At 45.5% G+C, this 17300-nt stretch overlaps 1 protein-coding gene and 2 non-coding genes across 3 annotated transcripts; all 3 read left to right on the top strand.

The window, feature by feature from the left end:
• Positions 1-3654, top strand: tomm20a (translocase of outer mitochondrial membrane 20). The gene is made up of 5 exons (XM_061745623.1): positions 1-186; positions 448-494; positions 591-672; positions 2791-2933; positions 3192-3654. The coding sequence occupies exons 1-5, from the start codon at positions 66-68 to the stop codon at positions 3231-3233; spliced, it is 435 nt and encodes a 144-aa protein (XP_061601607.1). The 5' UTR covers positions 1-65; the 3' UTR covers positions 3234-3654.
• Positions 1533-1666, top strand: LOC133464210 (small nucleolar RNA SNORA14). The gene has a single exon (XR_009784427.1). It is a non-coding gene; the product is annotated as a small nucleolar RNA SNORA14 (small nucleolar RNA).
• On the top strand, positions 2983-3116 carry LOC133464209 (small nucleolar RNA SNORA14). Its single transcript, XR_009784426.1, has one exon. It is a non-coding gene; the product is annotated as a small nucleolar RNA SNORA14 (small nucleolar RNA).
• Positions 3655-17300: the final 13646 nt, after the last annotated feature.

Here is a 17300-nt window from a genome sequence, read left to right as displayed (position 1 = left end):
GGCGGCGCGCCAGCAGCGTGCTAGTTTCTGCAGGGAGCCGTGCGGACCGGCGCTCTCCACAAACCATGAGCGGGGGACGGAGCGCCGTTATTGCCGGGGTGTGCGGAGCTCTTTTCATTGCATACTGTATTTACTTTGACAGAAAGCGACGGAGTGATCCTCGTTTCAAGGAAAAGCTACGTGAACGTAAGAGTTAGTCGATGGTAGCATCGTTAGCGCCCATGTGGCCGAGAGGACTCGAGAAAAGTTGTGATTGGAGAGATCAAATCAAACTGCGTGTTTTTTATTGTCAAACGTGCTGAAAACGTAGTCTTAAGTTAGTTTAGCAGTGGATTTGATAACTTAAAAGGAGAAATGCAGCGTCATTTAAAGCACATTTATCTTCCAACCACGTGTTCCTTGTTTTTGTAAGAGTCAAACTAAACAAAGTACTCTCTCTCCTCACAGGTAGAAGCAAAAAAAACGTTTCTTGTGAAAAATCTGGACACGTTAAGGTAAGAAATGTGCAACTCTGGCTATTTCAGCTTGTTTTGGTGTGTAACTTAATAAACTAAAAGGGCATTTGTGACCTTTTTCTCTTTAAATTGAAGCTGCCTGACTTGAAGGACCCGGAAGCTGTGCAGAGATTCTTTCTGGATGAAATCCAGCAGGGAGAAGAACTGCTGACACAAGGTTAGACACGTGCTGCTCACGCAACATGCTCGCCAAACACGTGAGCTTTGTGTGCCTGATGCAAGATAAATCTTTTAGAAATAATTTTTATAGCTTACATTTTTTCACGTTTTGTTTTTTAATGTATCTGGGAAGGTGCAATATACTTAAAATATTGCATAAAGAAATAGATTGGGGAGCTATAGTCTAAAATATGAAGGGTAATATACACAGCTCAATGTTGGGCTGTTTGGTTTTTCATTAATCAGAGTCAGAACTTTATTAAGTATTTTAACACACACAAGGGATTTGTTGTGGTTGGTGCAATACAAAAGAGCAAATAATATTAAAGGAAAACATGTACAGCAAGTTGGTTCTAAAGTGCCGGTGTTGTGCCAAATAGTGATTGCCTGCCAGAATCTGATTTCTGGCCGTGGGAGCGCGCACAGCAGCCCGTTGAACGTTAGTGCTAAAACGTCAGATTTTCAGATCATGAAGCTCAAGAATGAGATCAAATCATATTTAGGTAGAAACAACCTTTCATTAACTCGTATTTGGCCTTCAATCAATTTTTGGCAGGTGAAAATGCCTATTTTGTGTTGTAATGGTCCTTTTAAAAGAATTAAAAGCAATCCTGTGAGCTCTAGTGTTTATATTATGAATTTCAAGAATGAGATCAAATCATATTTAGGTAGAAACAACCTTTCATTAATTGTATTTGGCCTTCCATCAATTTTTGGCAGGTAAAAAGACCCATTTTCAGGGGAGAAATCAGATTCTGGCAGGCAATCACCTTTTGGCACGACACCAGAGTGATGAGTCTAGGGGGGAAAAAATGTACATGAGGTGACCTGGGATGTGCGTTAATGTTTTTGGTGGTAGAGCATCCTTAGTAAACCCCCCAGCTGCATATTGTGGCTTCTGGGACAAGAAAGGATGCAAGATCAATCTTAGAATTCCAAAGCTGAGAGCTTTTGCGACAGTAGCTCTTGGTTATTTCACCTCTAAGACATGAACAGCTTTTATAGATGGTTCATTTTTATTTTTTTTCAATGTTGGAATACTACTAAATGTATTATCATTTTCAGCGAATCAACTTGCAGTCTTTAAAGGAAGATGATGTCGAGTGAATGTATGGACGAAGGGATGTGGAGATGTTTAATTATTCCTTCAGTGGATTCCAGACTTTATATTGTTGCACTGTTTTAAAACGAATGATTGCACTTGTGAGCCCGGCGTTGACGGGAAGGTGCAATATACTTAAAACATTGCATAAAGAAATAGATTGGGGAGCTGTAGTCTAAAATATGAAGGGTAATAATATACACAGCTCAATGTTGGGCTGTTTGGTTTTTCATTAATCAGAGTCAGAAGTTTATTTCCAAGTATTTTAACACACACAAGGGCTTTGTTGTGGTTGGTGCAATACAAAAGAGCAAATGATATTAAAGGAAAACATGTACAGCAAGTTGGTTCTAAAGTGCTGGAGTGATGAGTCTTGGGGGGAAAAGAAATGTACATGAGGTGACCTGGGATGTGCGTTAATGTGACGCATAATGTCAGGAGTGGAGTCTTTACGTTAATTTAGATTAGATTCAACTTTATCGTCTAAAGTACAGAGCAACGAAATGCAGTTAGCGTCTAACCAGAAGTGCTTATGCAGTGAAATAAACACAATGTACAGTATATATACATATATTTAAATATGTATGTACACAGTGCAGATTAATAAATAACCCTACACTGTGCAGGTCAGATATGAATGAATGACAATATATCCCAAACAGATGAGATGTGACTATATGATTTACATAGATTTGAATTACAGTATATACATGGGTGATTACAGCATTCACATGAGTGTGGAAGTTACGGCAGAGCGAGGAGGTAGTTGGTAAAAAGTCCAGTGCACTTGTGTACAGTTGTTTGGAATAGTGCAGAGTTAATGGGTACTAGCCTCGTTCACTTCCTGGGGTTGGAGCGATGGGGCGGGCGGATAGTCTGTGGTAGAGGGGGTCCGGGCTGCTGTCAGAAAGAAACTGTTTTTATGGCTTTTTTGTAATGCTTTCATTCCCATAATCTTTAAACTTTTATATTTAAAATGTTTTATGTAATATTTTATGCTTTTCTCTCACCTAGGTGAATTTGAGAAAGGTGTAGACCACCTGACCAACGCCATTGCCGTGTGTGGGCAGCCACAGCAGCTCCTTCAGGTGCTCCAGCAGACGCTGCCTCCTCCGGTCTTCCAGATGTTGCTCACTAAACTACCCACAGTCAGCCAGGTGAGGATTTCCCTGCTTCAAAAGTTGCTGCGTAATGTTTTTGGTGGTACAGCATCCTTAGTAAACCCCCCAGCTGCATATTGTGGCTTCTGGGACAAGAAAGGATGCAAGATCAATCTTAGAATTCCAAAGCTGAGAGCTTTTGCGACAGTAGCTCTTGGTTATTTCACCTCTAAGACATGAACAGCTTTTATAGATGGTTCTTTTTCTTTCTTTTTTTTGTTTGAATACTACTAAATGTATTTTTATCATTTTCAGCGAATCAACTTGCAGTCTTTAAAGGAAGACGATGTCGAGTGAATGTATGGACGAAGCGATGTGGAGATGTTTCATTATTCCTTCAGTGGATTCCAGACTTTATATTGTTGCACTGTTTAAACGAATGATTGCACTTGTGAGCCCGATGTTGACGGCGCTCTCAGCACTCCAGCATTAATGGACTTACTTCTTTCTAAGCTCGCCCTTCTGAAGATATGTTTATCTGTTTCCATGTATATTATCTGCATTCTGAAAAGTAATTATTTTTGTTGATCATGTTGCTGATATCCAGTGTAAAATAAATAATTTATCTGTTACATGTTTGTTTGTGTTGATGGATATGAAACATGTGGCTACTTGTGAAATATTGTCAAGATTCCTTGAAAAGCTTTTGTTGACAGTTCATTTTATATTTTTATTTCAGTCTCACTCTGTAAAATCCTTCAATAAACCGTGAACACACGTGGAGTCTCTGTGTAGCCCGTAACCACCAGGTGGCAGCAGCAATGCACAGCAAAGCTGAACGTGGGCAGCTTTTGTCTGGAAAACTGAGAAAAGGGTTTGCTGAGTGGGAGGTGTTGGGAGTAAATCAAGAATAGATGCTCCTGCAAAACAATGGAAGTAGGGGGGGAATATTAGAACAAGATAAGTATCAGGGAAAATTAGCATAGAGGACAGGAATGTAAACCAGACTTGAATGTCTCGGAAAGTTTGGTTATAACTCTTCTCGGAAAGTTTGACCAAAATCCAGACGCTGCCAAAACATGGTGGAATTAGCTATAATGAGTACAGCATTTCTGTTTCCAGCCAGCGCAGTGAAACATGAGTCGTTCTGGTCCGCTGACCCACAATGTCTTTATCCTGAATGGCTTTGTGTGTGTGTGTGAGCATGTAGGAGAGTAAAAGTGGAGCAGCTCATAGGGGAAGGGAGTGGGTCGGGTTGGAAGTGTGTCTCTTGGAAGACAAATAGAGGCGTAATTATTTTTATCCCTGTCTGCAGCTGTTATTCCAAGGCCTCTGGCCAGAGCAGCTCGGGCCTTGAGGTTGCCAGGAAATGAGAGCGGGGGGAAAATAGTTTTTCTACATAAGGAATGAAAAATGAACAGTGGCCCAGAAATGTCGAGTGAAGACTAAATGGTGGACTCTGTTCCATTTTCCATGAACTCATGCACTTGAGCTCCTGCTACAGTAATTTGCCACTTGGAGGAACTGGAGTAGCCAATCAGGGGCCCGCAGAGCCCTTTGGCCCCTAGTCCCCGTGTGCAGAAGAAGGGACTGGTTAACCTATGCTCTTGCGGGGAGGCAGACAAGAAAAATAACAGTGTTGTAGGTCAAACTGGAGCTGTGGTCTCCTGGCACTGGAGGTAGAAACCGTTTCAAACGCCTCTACTGTGTACCAGAGCCCCGCTTCTCTTGTAAATAAACCCTCGGCTGCTTTCTGTTTTCAGTCCCTCGCGGGGGCAAAGGGAGCGCCGAAGAGTCATTAAAGGAAACCAGAGCAGGATTGCATGGCTGAAAACACACCTGCTTGAAAACAAGTCCAGCGTGAGTCAACATTTAGGCACGAACACGGCGACTCTTGTGATTTTGTGTAAGACAGGATGCCGTGTCTGTGCCTAGACTGCACCGTCACTCATTTACTTGTGTTCCTGCTCTGTTTCAGGCTGCATGAATGGTTATGAGTCAGCTCTTTATAAGCAATGAAGCAAGCAAGGGGAAGTGTGTGGAGGTTGGACAGGCTCCTTGCTTTTGCAGTAGGGGGCACTGTTGCTCCGGCCAGTGTCTGCACACCTCCGTGCTTTTAAAGTGAAGCCCATCTGAATGGAGGGAGCTGAGCAGTGAGAGCACAACAGTTCCAGTTAACAGCAACAACAATGGCCGTGCCTGCAGCACATAGTCCATGTGCACTCTAACATTGATTTTTAACAGTTTAATCCTTCTTACAAACTTTCACATGATGGCAGATGCAACCTGTTACTTAGTTAATGGTGTCAGAAATAGCCAGTTTGGAAAACATTACAATCCCAGGCTAAATGTTTACGACGGCGGGGAGGAGGGACGCAGACTCGCCGCTGATGTCATCTGTTTGCATGATTTTGATCACACTTCGACTGCTATATTGGGAATATTATAATTACTACAATAATTTGATCTGCTCGGCTCATTACTGGAAATCCTGTCAACAAATTATCCACAACACTTATGACCTTTGTGTGTTATTTGGTAGTGTGAGTTTAAATGTCAAAGCTTGATTGCAGCTTCTGTACACCGAGAGCCTCCTGACCTGTGGATGTGTCTGGTTATGTGGGAGTCCATGTGTTTGGGAGTTTAAGTCAGCCAGAAATAACTCGGTTGTACGCGGTTGCTATGGCAGCTTCACGTAGCTCTTGCAATTCAGCAGACTCTCTGCTGCACCGCTCTGTGTTTGACATCTTCTGAGCATTACCTCTCAATAGGTAGGTATTTGCCGCCTGTGGCTCGCATACGGGTGACGCTTTGATGGCGGCATCCACCGAGGCCTGGAGTCCTCCAGCAGTCTTTGTGTCGGAGTATGTTTTTTCCGTCCACCTGGCCGTGGCTGATGTCAGGGCTGCGGTGCCAGACTCTGCAGCCGGGGCTGTAAGTTGTCATGGAGAGGCCGGGCTGGGGGAGAAATATGAGACGTGTCCGGGGGATCATAAAGGCCGCTGCTTTCCTCTACGCTGCTGCTTGTGTGAACAGAAGCAACACTGTATATTAATGACCTGGCGCCTCTTTCCGTGTCAGTCACCAGTGGGGAGTGGGATTTCCAAGGCACGTCCTAAAAATAAAGCTGCACATGCTCAGGGTGTTCACATTCACACAAATGACCCATTTTTCCATCTCAAAAGGTCCGAAGATGAGTGGGAAAAAAAAGAAAGATTGGGATTGTGTGTGTTAATAGTGGAAGCGTTTGCATGAATATAAAAACAATCTACATACAAATCCTGCCAGACTTCTTCCTCTGTGGGACAATGCCTTCACGTCATCTGTTGTTCTGTCGCTCTGCTGCTGTAACCGTGGTGATTTCACTTCCTTCATGTGTATTGGGCTCTGTTTACGTAGCACATGAGTGTAAGCTGGGGGGTGTGGACAGCTCGCACCACAGCACCCAACCACCCAACCGCCCTGACTGAAACTCTCTAATAATGTCACCTTTGCCTCCTCATCACTAGATGTCTGATGAGGCTGAAATTCATTCGTGTTTTTGAGAGAAGTGAGTGGATCACGTGACCAGTGAATTCCTGTTTTTTCACATATTTTTGTCTCATAACAAGTCTGTGTTGCAGTTCGGGGGAAGGCACCGACAGCAGGGCGTAACGAAAGAGAAGAAGCTCATCCTGTCGTGTCGTCAGCGTTACCTGTGCAATCGAAGAAATGGTTGAAACTAGAGCAACAAAGTGACACACACACACAATAAACATGAGTGTAAAGAAATGGTTAACCAAGCAGAGTGTGTGCACAGTTTTTCTTCCCCCCTCCTTCTCTCTCCGTCTCTGATCTGCCTTCCTGTCTCACAAGCAGTGCAGTGCAGAGGCTTTGAACATGAGGAGACAGTCAGACAGGCTTGTTTTTGCATACTGTAGGGCTGCTGCATTGACTTGTAGCAAATCCTCGCCCTCGGGAGGCACGTCAGATGGGATTAATGGGAGGGCCGGGGCCCTCGCAGAGTTTCCCGTCGTCCACACCCCAGTCCTGCTCAGTATTTTCACCCCGCAGAGGGGGAAAAGAGCGAGCAGGTGGGGTGGTGGTGGTGGTGGTGGAGGGGAGGACTGGGGAGTGCTGAGGCGGGGATGGGTGGCAGTTTGCGTGTGTATTAGTGCAGAGTGGGGGTGGAGAAGGGGGATATACAGTGGTGTTATTTCCCTCTGCCCTGATTCTTTGGCGCTAAGCTGAAGGGAGGGGTGGAGTGTAAATAATGTATTTGGAGCGGTGGGGTAGAGGGAGATGGAGCCTGACCGAGCTCGGACCAGGAAAGGGAAGGGTTGAGCGGCCATGCTGTTGCACAGGACGCCCGGGGCTGCAGGCAGCGGCGGCGGGGGGGTGGCAGATGAGGAACTGTAGGAGCTATAATGTTGTTGTGGTGCTCCGGGGAATGTGGCGCCTCCGCAAGAATGTGTCAATCCACTACTTCCGCTCCGCTCCTCCGATTTGAACACAACAAACGGTCGGCCTTTGGAGACTACCATTATTAATGCCACGTGAGAAAAAACATGTTCTTCTAACAATAATCCTGGAGTTGGAGGGAATTTCTTAAAAGAGAAACAATACAAACAAAATGGTGAGATTTAAGTCACGTGACTGAAACATGAAACGAGAAGATGTCTCTGCTGGCAGCTGAACATCCAAGAATAACAATGTCCCCAAATACAAATAACTCCTGGAGATTTCCCTCCAGTTTACTCTCGTAGAAAGACTGGTTTGTTCATTTATCTTTGAGGTTTTGTTTCCTTGTTTCCAAACATTACGTCTCTGCTTAGCTATGTGACCTAACCCGCACTAGCACCTCCTCACAAAACCGCGCGCCGTAGTTGGTACGATAGTGTCTGGTTCATACTTTCTGTTTCGCCACGGTTTGAAAATACGCCTCGAATTCTTTTTACGAATATGAGAAAACACGGCTGGTCAGATATGATACCGTACCACAAACATGGAAACAGCTAGCCTCGCCGTGCATAGTTACCTCCAAAGCTGCGTTTTCTCCTAAAATCTCGTCCTGCGAGACCTCTTTTCAAAACAAAGAAGTAGTAAATCTCGAATGTTGGGTCTTAAACTGGACTATCAACTCGAAAACCACCTTGTGAAAGCGGGAAAAGGATTTTGCAACAATTGACCTTTTAATTATTATCTATTTTTGTGACTGGTGTGACGCTGCTAACGAGTCACCTCGTGTCAGATTTGAGATCCTCCTTCCATTAATGTGACAATAACATAAAAGGTGGACTAGGCAAGCGTCAGAATAGCCGTTTTTATAAAGGTATTTGTATTTTACCGCCTTAGACCGCCTTGCCTCGTCTAAAGTGGGTGCACGTACTGCTGTCGTCTCTGTATTTCGGTCCACATCTCTCCGTGTTGTTCTCTTCTCACATTCCCTTGGTGTTCCCGCTCTTTCCTTTGTCCCACACCTGCTACATTTTATGGCAACAATAAAAGAAAACCTCAACCTTGAAAGATGATAGAGCAGCTCCAACTCCAAACATCTGAGGAAAGTGAAAAAAAATAATAAATTACCCCAGCTCCATTTTACGCACAATGCAACCTTGGTGTAACCTTTTTTTTTTTTCCTTCCCTTTTTAATCATTTTTTTTATTTTATTTTTTACTAGGGCTTGTGGAGCTCTGTAGCTGTTTCACCTCATGCCGTTTGGCAGCGAACACACCCACTCGTTCACCCGAGAACTACAAAATGGGTTTGACGCCTTGTAGCTTGTGTAACCGTGGTCTTTGAAGACTATGACTTTGAGCTCAGCGTCTCATCAATTCCCCACGCAAAGCTAAATTTGAATGTGAGACGAGCACATACGGGGGGGTGGCTTATCTGCACTTCTCTCTATTTTTGTGACAGGCAGTGCAAGCAGAACATTTTTACATTTATTGTTGTTTACGTAACCATCTTCATCTGCGTAGGGATGCTTGCTCGCTTGGAAATGGCAGTACAGTAACGTTTTTAACTTCACACAAGGACTTCTGTAGGATGGATCAAAGCAGAGAGGCCCGGTCGTACATTAAAGGCAAAGTTTGTAATGTTTGGCATCAAAGCTAAAAGTTGTCACAGAGGAAAGGAAAATAAAACTTGGCCAGTTCGGGGATCCTTCTGGGTCATTCTTTGATATGACTTTGACTGAAACAGTATTTTTGCCAAATTCCAGTCTGCGGAGCAGCTGCAGCACAAAATGAGTCGTACTTATCGCAGTAAATTCCTGACTTATTTGTCATCTGGGGCTCTGGATTTGTCACATTCAATCTGCTTTCCTCAATGAACTGGGCAGGAAGATTACAGGCTCATACTCGGTGAGATAATAGCGGCGACTCAGACTTTGACTCTCAAATGAAAGTCCTCAAGGGGGATGATGCATCCAATGGAAAATTTCATTGTCATGGTGTGGCTGCGATTCCTGTTGCACTAATCTGGATATATGATTTATTCCTGCCCTCAATCCATATGAAATGCTACTCAGTGTTGCAACTGCTATTTCCTGTCCTTCAACGCCGGATGTCATACACCCACCTTCATTTTTTATATTCTCAGTTCATCTTTGCCCTTCCACACCAGGACATCCACCCTAATTCTTTTAATTCTTCTATATAAATAGTCAGTCTGGTTCCTCTGGATTTGTCTTTGATTTCCAGAACAAAAGGATGCAGAAGAAGCCACCTCTTTGATGCCTTTGGGTAGGCCTACAATCAATCATGGGGGAAAAAAAGCATGTGACATAAATCCAAAATGGCTGGTGGTTAATAAGTATTGTCAGTTTTGTCGATCCAATGTGTAATTCTGCAGCCACCCTGGTTGTTTTTAATAGTGGCTCTTGGACACTCCTGTATTAGTCCTGTATAAGATCAACCGCGGCCCATTGCAACAGCCTCGGTACATTGTGTACCAGTGGAAATGGCTCTGAGGCCCCGTTTACACGGAGCAAAAACGGTGGTGTTTTCATGCGTTTTGGCCGTTCGTTTACACGAAAACGGAGCTCAAAGTCACCAAAAACGATCATTTCTGAAAACTCCGGCCAAAGTGGAGATTTTCAAAAACTCAGTTTTCACGTTTGCGTCTAAACAGAGGAAAACGGAGATTTAGGCTTCAGAACGTCACATTATGCAACAGAAACGTCACCAGCGTCATGTGTGCGACCTGTGTTTACAATTAGTTTGGCCACCGTCAATATTTTCTTGTATTTTACCTGTTTTAAATTCTAAAGTCACACTTAAAAGTAACTCCACTTCTCTGTCACTCCAAACGAAAGACTCTTGTTCCGTCTTGGAAGTAACTGGCAGTCCAGGCTGATTTATGGTTCCGTGTTACACCAACGCAGAGCCTACGGCGTAGAGTACGCGGCGACGCCCACCGTACGTAGGCTACGCTGTCGATTTAACGTGGAACTATATTATTCAGGCTTCACATGTGTCATTTGCTGACGTTTTTTTCCAGGACTCTGATTGGCTAGCATGACTTTATGCTCCTCGTTACACTGCCCCCTGCAGGTTTGGCTGCTCATAGCACCTTAACAGCATATTTATGCGGGTTTGTGTAAACGAAGAGATTTTGAAAACGATCTCGTGTAAACGATGGAATTTTTCAAAACGTAGAGGGGGAAATATCCGTTTTTGTAAATACCCGGCTATGTGTAAACGGGGCCTGAATGGGAGGGGTACCACAGCCCATTCACACATTCACACATTCATACATTCACATCTCTTTATTCTTATTTCTCTTATTTGTTTGGGATCTACTGTGATGAGTAAATATAATTATGAGCAACACCTTAGGTATGTTTTTATGTGAAAACATTATTTTCATTCATGTAACTCAATAATCATCACACACACTGTAAAACTGTGCCATGTTGATTCACCCAGACAGGCCACATTCCTGGAAGTAACTTGAATTGAATGCACTTGTTGATGATTAATGAGTTAATTGTTGGATACGTCAGATCTCTGGGTGGCTGCAAAGACAGAGATTAAAAGGTGCGGAGGCCCGGCAGCTGCCAACTCTGAGAGTTCCTGTAATTATAAATGCATGAAATAACAACTCCACTGCAATGTTCTTACACGCCGAGTCGTTTGAGGTCAATGGGAAAGGACTGCCGGAAAGTTGAGCTGCAGATGAGTGCACTTTCATGCACACGGACGCCAACTCAGACTGAGTTAATCTTGCGGTGAAAAATGCATCGGAGGCTTTTAGTCCAGATGACGGTCAGTGTTAGACCTCTTTCTCATATAGCTCACCGAAAAGCTTCTCCCAAGCACTCCCACCACCTCCTCATCATCCACACCCTATCTATTCTTCCAGCCCCCACTGCTCCTTTCATCCAGAGGGATAGCTTGTTGACATCCATTAGGAGGTTTCCCAGCACTGAGCTGCCCAGGAAAGAGGGCTAATGATGTAATTCCCTCGGAGATGGCATTAAAATGTCAAAGTGCTGCAGCTGACATCATCCATTTAGTGAACATTTTCCTACAACATACATTTGTCTTCCTCTCTTCCTTTCTTGAAATTGGAGCCTTTCACCCATCCCATTGCCTCCAGGCTCTACTTAGGTGTGCAGCCACACAGTTGGAGGACAGACTGGAATCAAAGCGTGCCTTCCCCTGCAGCTATAAATGGCCTGCTCCAGAAAACAGATTTGAACAGGCTATGTGTGTCACGTTACACGTACTCCTCCCTATTTCTTTATTTTTTAATCTTGATCTCATGCTCATTTATCTTTGCTGCACAAGAAACCACCTCACACATCTGTGATTGCTTAATTCCTGTCATGACTATGATTATAGGTGTGTGGAAGTGAACATCTTGTGGACATTGCATTTCCTCTTTCCCTCAGGTCGTGACCCTGCAGCAGTCAACCTTTATCCTGGTTCTTTATTATTATTTTTTTCAAGAGAAAATGTAGAATGTGAATTATATATCTATGAGGGAGACTTGACAGGTCCCTATTCTTCAGCCCAGTGAGTGGGCAGCTACAGACGTCAATAATGGATGCTTGAAGGCAGAGTAAGTAGATGTGAACTGGAAGCAGACAAGGGGGCTGCGCCTCACTCAATAATGAATCAATTGATCCCTCTGCAGATGATGGATCAAGTTGCTATGACGACAGATGCAGTGTTACCCAGAGCGTGGAGAGGACGTTTGTCTCCGAGGAAGCAACGGTGTGAGTGGATCTTGGCTTTAAATGTATGATAATACACGATTAAAAGAGGGACGCAAGTAAAATACCAAGAGGTGAATTTATGCAGCCGGATGGAATTTCAGTATCTGAAATATATCACATCATTCTTCTGGTTTTTAACCGTGTACACAGATGTGAAGATGTTGCAGATGCCTGGAGATCACACCGACAATCACGGCCGCTTTGATAAATCCAAGCTCTCTTTCTTTGATAGATGTTTCAGCAAAGAGCTGAATTCGTATGTGGGTTTCATTGTGCATGTAGCGCTGCTTTCTGAAAAGGGGGAAAGAAAAAAAACCAAACATGTTTACCGTGTATGCATGTGTGCATTCTGTTGCCGTGGCAACGCGGCTGATGCTGGGTCCAGCTGGGACCATGTTGCCAAGTAACAGCTGAGTTATGAGCTGAGAGGAGGAGAGGAGTGTGGGTGTCGGGAGGGGGAGGAGGGAGCGCAGAGGATACGAGGACTTCTACAAAGACAGAAGGCAGCAACAAAGACTGCAGGCATGAGAAGAGAAAATGACGAAAAAAGGGAGGGGAGATATACAGAGCATGTAAACTAACAGCAGTTATTTAGGTTAGAGCTGCAGGTTGAAACACAGGAAGGTTTACAATTGTCACGGTGTCTCACTGTCACAGGATATGAATAGTCTCATGCATCTCAAAGCTGTTGTTATATCTGGGATCAAAATGCAAACAAATAAAACTATAGCAGCAATATAAGTGCTAAAAAGCAATAAATGCCAGACCGTCATCACTTCACAAGCAGATAGAAATATCAGAGATGCATGAAACGACCCTTCAGCTGTGAGTGATGGTGCGTCTCCAGTCCGACGTGGACCTTCAGTGAACGGCCAGTTGTTGAGTCAGCACTGGTTTAGTATTCATACAGACGGGGAAGTTTCCCCTGGACAGACTCCCGAGCTTAGTTGTATGCAAAAAAAATGGTTGTATGGCATGAATGGTTAATCAGTTTGGATATCAGCAGCTGGTGTTGTTTTCCAACTTCTGGTAAGATCATTTTATTTATCTGATTTCCTTCTGAACTAATAAAACATCATTCCATTCAATTTAAATCAATTTAACCCCGTCTGTCAAACATTATGGTCTGCTCCTCTCATCTGCTCGTGCGAACAGATGCTCTCATTAAATATCTTGAAAAAAAACAACCCTGTGTTTGACTCCATCCTCGTCCTCAACAACATAATCATACACTTTTTCTGTCACATCAGTGTTAACGTCAACATCTGGCTGAGATGAGCGCTGGTAATCGTCACGCTCATTAGGAATACACTTTTCTGTAGGGTGGTTTGATGGGTTGCCATGGAAACTGAAACCTGAGGTCCCTCTGCGGTTCACTCAGGACTAATCGTCACACCAGTCGTCAGCTCTCTTTGTAGGAATATTCTCATGCTCTGCTACTTTTCAACAATAAACCCTTCGACACAAGAGCCCTGTGCAGAAATCCTGTGCAAGAGTGAAAACAACAAACTTTGCAAAAAAACAAAACAGCTATTGAAGCCCCTGGAGCTGTTCCCAGGCTGCCTGATCCAAATATGCTTAATGCATTTTCCACATTTGGTGTTTGGTGCAGTCCCCGGCTGAAGGGCACGCGAGGCGACGCGCCGCAGATCAGAGGGCAGATCTGTATATTTCAAGGACTTTACAGGAGGCGGAGAGAGAGTGAAGTCGAAAAAAAAAAAACACACAACAACAATAGAACCAACATGGCCCCGTGCTTTATATAACACAGCGCGCCCGTGGCGATTGTGCAATGCGGTGCAGTTGTCTGGGCTGATGTAAACAGAGCCTCGGTGCCTCTGGAGGCTAAGCCATGTGCCTTGATGCAGCAGTTATGGGCACATGCCCTACTTTCATAAATCATAGCCGGAAAAAAAAAAAAAAAAGGAAACAGCATGATGGGGAGAGGAGGAGGAGGAGGAGGAGGAGGAGGAGGAGGAGGAGGAGGAGGAGGGGGGATGCCGAGTGAGAAGGCATGGGAGGATGAAAAAGAGTTTTAGAGGGAGGGAGGGGTTACGGGGGGCGAGAGGCTGAACAAGGCTCATATTGATGTTTCAAACACAGCTGCAAGCGTCAGCTGACTAGCTGGCCTGGAAGCAGCCCCGAGCGCTGCCTCCTGCCTTTATCAGCTTACACTGCGACCTTTCTCTCTGTACTGGAACACCCCCCCCCCCACCCACCATACCTGCCCCATTAACACACACTGTCCCCGCTGCCCCTCCCCTGATTAGGTTGGACTCCATCTGTCCTCGCTGACATCTGACTTATGCCGTCGGTATCTGTATCTGTATCTGTATCTGCATGCCTCCAGAAAAACACTCTCCTTGGAGCGTCAGCACTTTCAGGTCGTCTCTCTCCGTTTTCAAGCCTCGTCTCCGGTTCTTACACAACTCACCATGAAGTCACTGTTACTCCTCACGTCCGCACCCGTCGGCTCAGAGCAGAAAGAGAGAGGAGCGAATACTCTGCAGTTCAGCAGGATTGTGCAATCCTCTCGTGTCAGATTTCTGCAGAGACGGGTGACGGGGCCGAAACGAGGGATTTTGGACGCCCCGCTTAAACCTACAACTCAGGTTTTGGACATATTTAGCGGCGCTGATGTTAGCAATAGTTCAGGGAAAGTTTGAAGCAGCAGCTGTTGTCAAGAGCGCGTCCCTGAGGGGCAGTAATCAGCAGAGCCGACTGTCAATCACAGCTCTGCAGGGCCTTGTGGGCTTTTTCTCAGAAAGATGCGTCCTCTGTGCTCACACACAGCGCACCTCCCCTCGATGACGCTCTTCTAGTGTTGCTGGATAGCGTTTCTATGGAGCCGCTCACCCACGCACACACCAGCCAGCGCCTCCCTCTCCTCCCCACTGTTTGCAGGAAACACTCCTTCTCTGGAGATGTGGCTCGCAGCATGCACTCATAAATCCTGTGCTCTTTTCTGGGAATTGAAGGGCCTAGAAAGATACATGCATACGCACAGAGGGACAGGGGTGAAGGGGGGGGTGCAAAACACAGCTTGCCAAGTATAGCGCCGTCGCCTTTTCTGACACTGAAGAGGTTGTATTGAATGTCTGCCTTCTGCGGGAGGCAAACAAGGAGCATATTCTGCACTTCCACGGCCGGCTGTGTGAGAATCCAAGTCGGTGCGGTATCCAGGCAGACCTCAGCGATACCCAAAACATTGCAGGAATGAGAGGTGTTTGGCAGTGCGGGACAAAGAGGGGTGGATGGAGGGAGCAAATAAGCGGGGAGGCAGAGAGAAAAGAATAGACGCATTTAACAGGCAGCCATAGCTGCTGGCTTCAAATGTCAGCTAGTTCCCCGGGTAGACAATGAAACACAGCTGTTCCCGAGCTTAGAGCCGTCTACCATTGGCATTGTTTGTTAATGCATGCGATCACGGGGTCGTGTCGGAACACGAGACAGCTATGAAGAATCAGAGGAAGATTAGCGTGTACAATATTCATCTGCGAGCGGGTGGATTGAGGTCACGGGGAGCCGCAAGAGAGACACATGAGTAGGTGGCGAGTCAGATGTTGTTCCTGATTTAGAAACCCTCGAGCAAGAGGCTGAGATGATGAGAAGTGGCAAAGAGGCGGCAGTGTTTGGTCTGAAGTGGGCTGCGATGGAGAGCCGGGGAGGTGGCGGGAGATGAGGGGCAGAAAAAACTTTTTTAATTCTCACATTAATGAAGAATTCATTGATGGGAATGTTTGGGACTGAAACAACGGTTTAGCATCCGTTGCACTTAACAACTCCTTTAAGTGCCTCATCATCAGCGTTATCTGTGCTTGTTCGGATAGCATCTCTTCCTCATCCGCTGCTTCTTCTATAATCCTCAAGACAATGTGCCATTAGGCCTTGGATGAGTTTCCAGCATGTAGCTCAGTTACTTAAGGAGAGACTCATTATCATATCACTAAGCACACCCGTGACTTTGCAAATAAAGGAAGACATTACATCCCCTACAATGTGTTTCAATTATTCATCAAATGTAAGCGAGAGCAGACACATGCCTCCACCTGCATTCTTTCCAGAGAAATTAACATTTCCAGAGCCTTTGCTTTGGCACAGCAGTTGCGCTTTTAAGAGTTTCCCAGGAGCCCGTGCTGCCTTTGCCTCGCTTCTGCACGGCTTGGTAAGTAGCCGGACAATCCGTCTCGGTGTCAGTGTGACTTACGCGTCACTTTTCACGCCGCACCATTTAGTCAGTGTAGTTAAGCATGCCAGCCAGGACCTAGTCAGCGGCTGCTCGGCTTCACGAGACAGGACACCTCAATTATTCAAGGGGAACACACACAGACAGAAATACACACATATACACACACAGTCACTTTGGGTTTCACTTTGTGTGAACAATAAACCATTCTCTACAATGATCCTTCTTGTTGTGGCATTTTTGCCAAACGGCGGACCGCTGCCATCCGTCTTGATGATGGTGAATGCATCGTAGTGTGTGTGCAGCTCCGATGAGTAGGCTTTATTTAACAGGTTATTTGGTATGGGCAGAAGCCAGTGTGTTGGCTGTCTTGCTTTGCATAATGCAGGATTCTAAGTTTAGCAGTTGCAAGCTTCCCTGAATAATAGATCAGCCCTTTGTTTCAGTGGCTGCCCTTTTATTATTTGCATGCATGACTAAAATCCAGCGTGCTGCTGCGTGCTGCTGCTGTTTGTGTGCCGGCCTGCTGCAGTGCAGTGCAGTGCAGTGCAGAGGTGCGGGGGTCCGCGCCGCGGCTCCGGTCGAACACAAAGAATGTGTGAATATGTGTGTGCAAGAGCCGCTGACTTTGTGTTCATTCCACAGTAAATTGATCTGGCTGCTCACTAGACTGGATGGAAACGGCCCGAGGCGAGAAGTGCACCCTGCATCAGCAGATGGGAGAGCCCACTGTGTTGCCATCACACGGCATTCCTCCTCACTGGGCATGCTCAGAGGGCCACACCCCACGCACCGCCATCACCACCCCCATTCCTCCCAGGGCCTGTTTGAACCAGTCAGTCGGAGGTGGCAGTGGCGCTTTCTCTCTCTCTCTATCTCTATCTCTCTCCCTCTCCCTCTCTTTTTTTTTCTTCATCTGACCTTCACAGCCAGGCAATGGGGACAGTAGGATGACAGGGGAGGAAGGGAGGAGGGCTGTTTTTCTAAAAGCTCTTTGGGTAGCAGGGCTGACATGTCACTCGTTATTTCCACT

This window comes from Cololabis saira, chromosome 17 (genome assembly GCF_033807715.1).
Source record: "Cololabis saira isolate AMF1-May2022 chromosome 17, fColSai1.1, whole genome shotgun sequence".
NCBI classification, from domain to species: Eukaryota; Metazoa; Chordata; class Actinopteri; order Beloniformes; family Belonidae; genus Cololabis; species Cololabis saira.
Note: the sequence above shows the minus strand (reverse complement) of the source record. Positions and strands in the feature narration are given on the sequence as shown.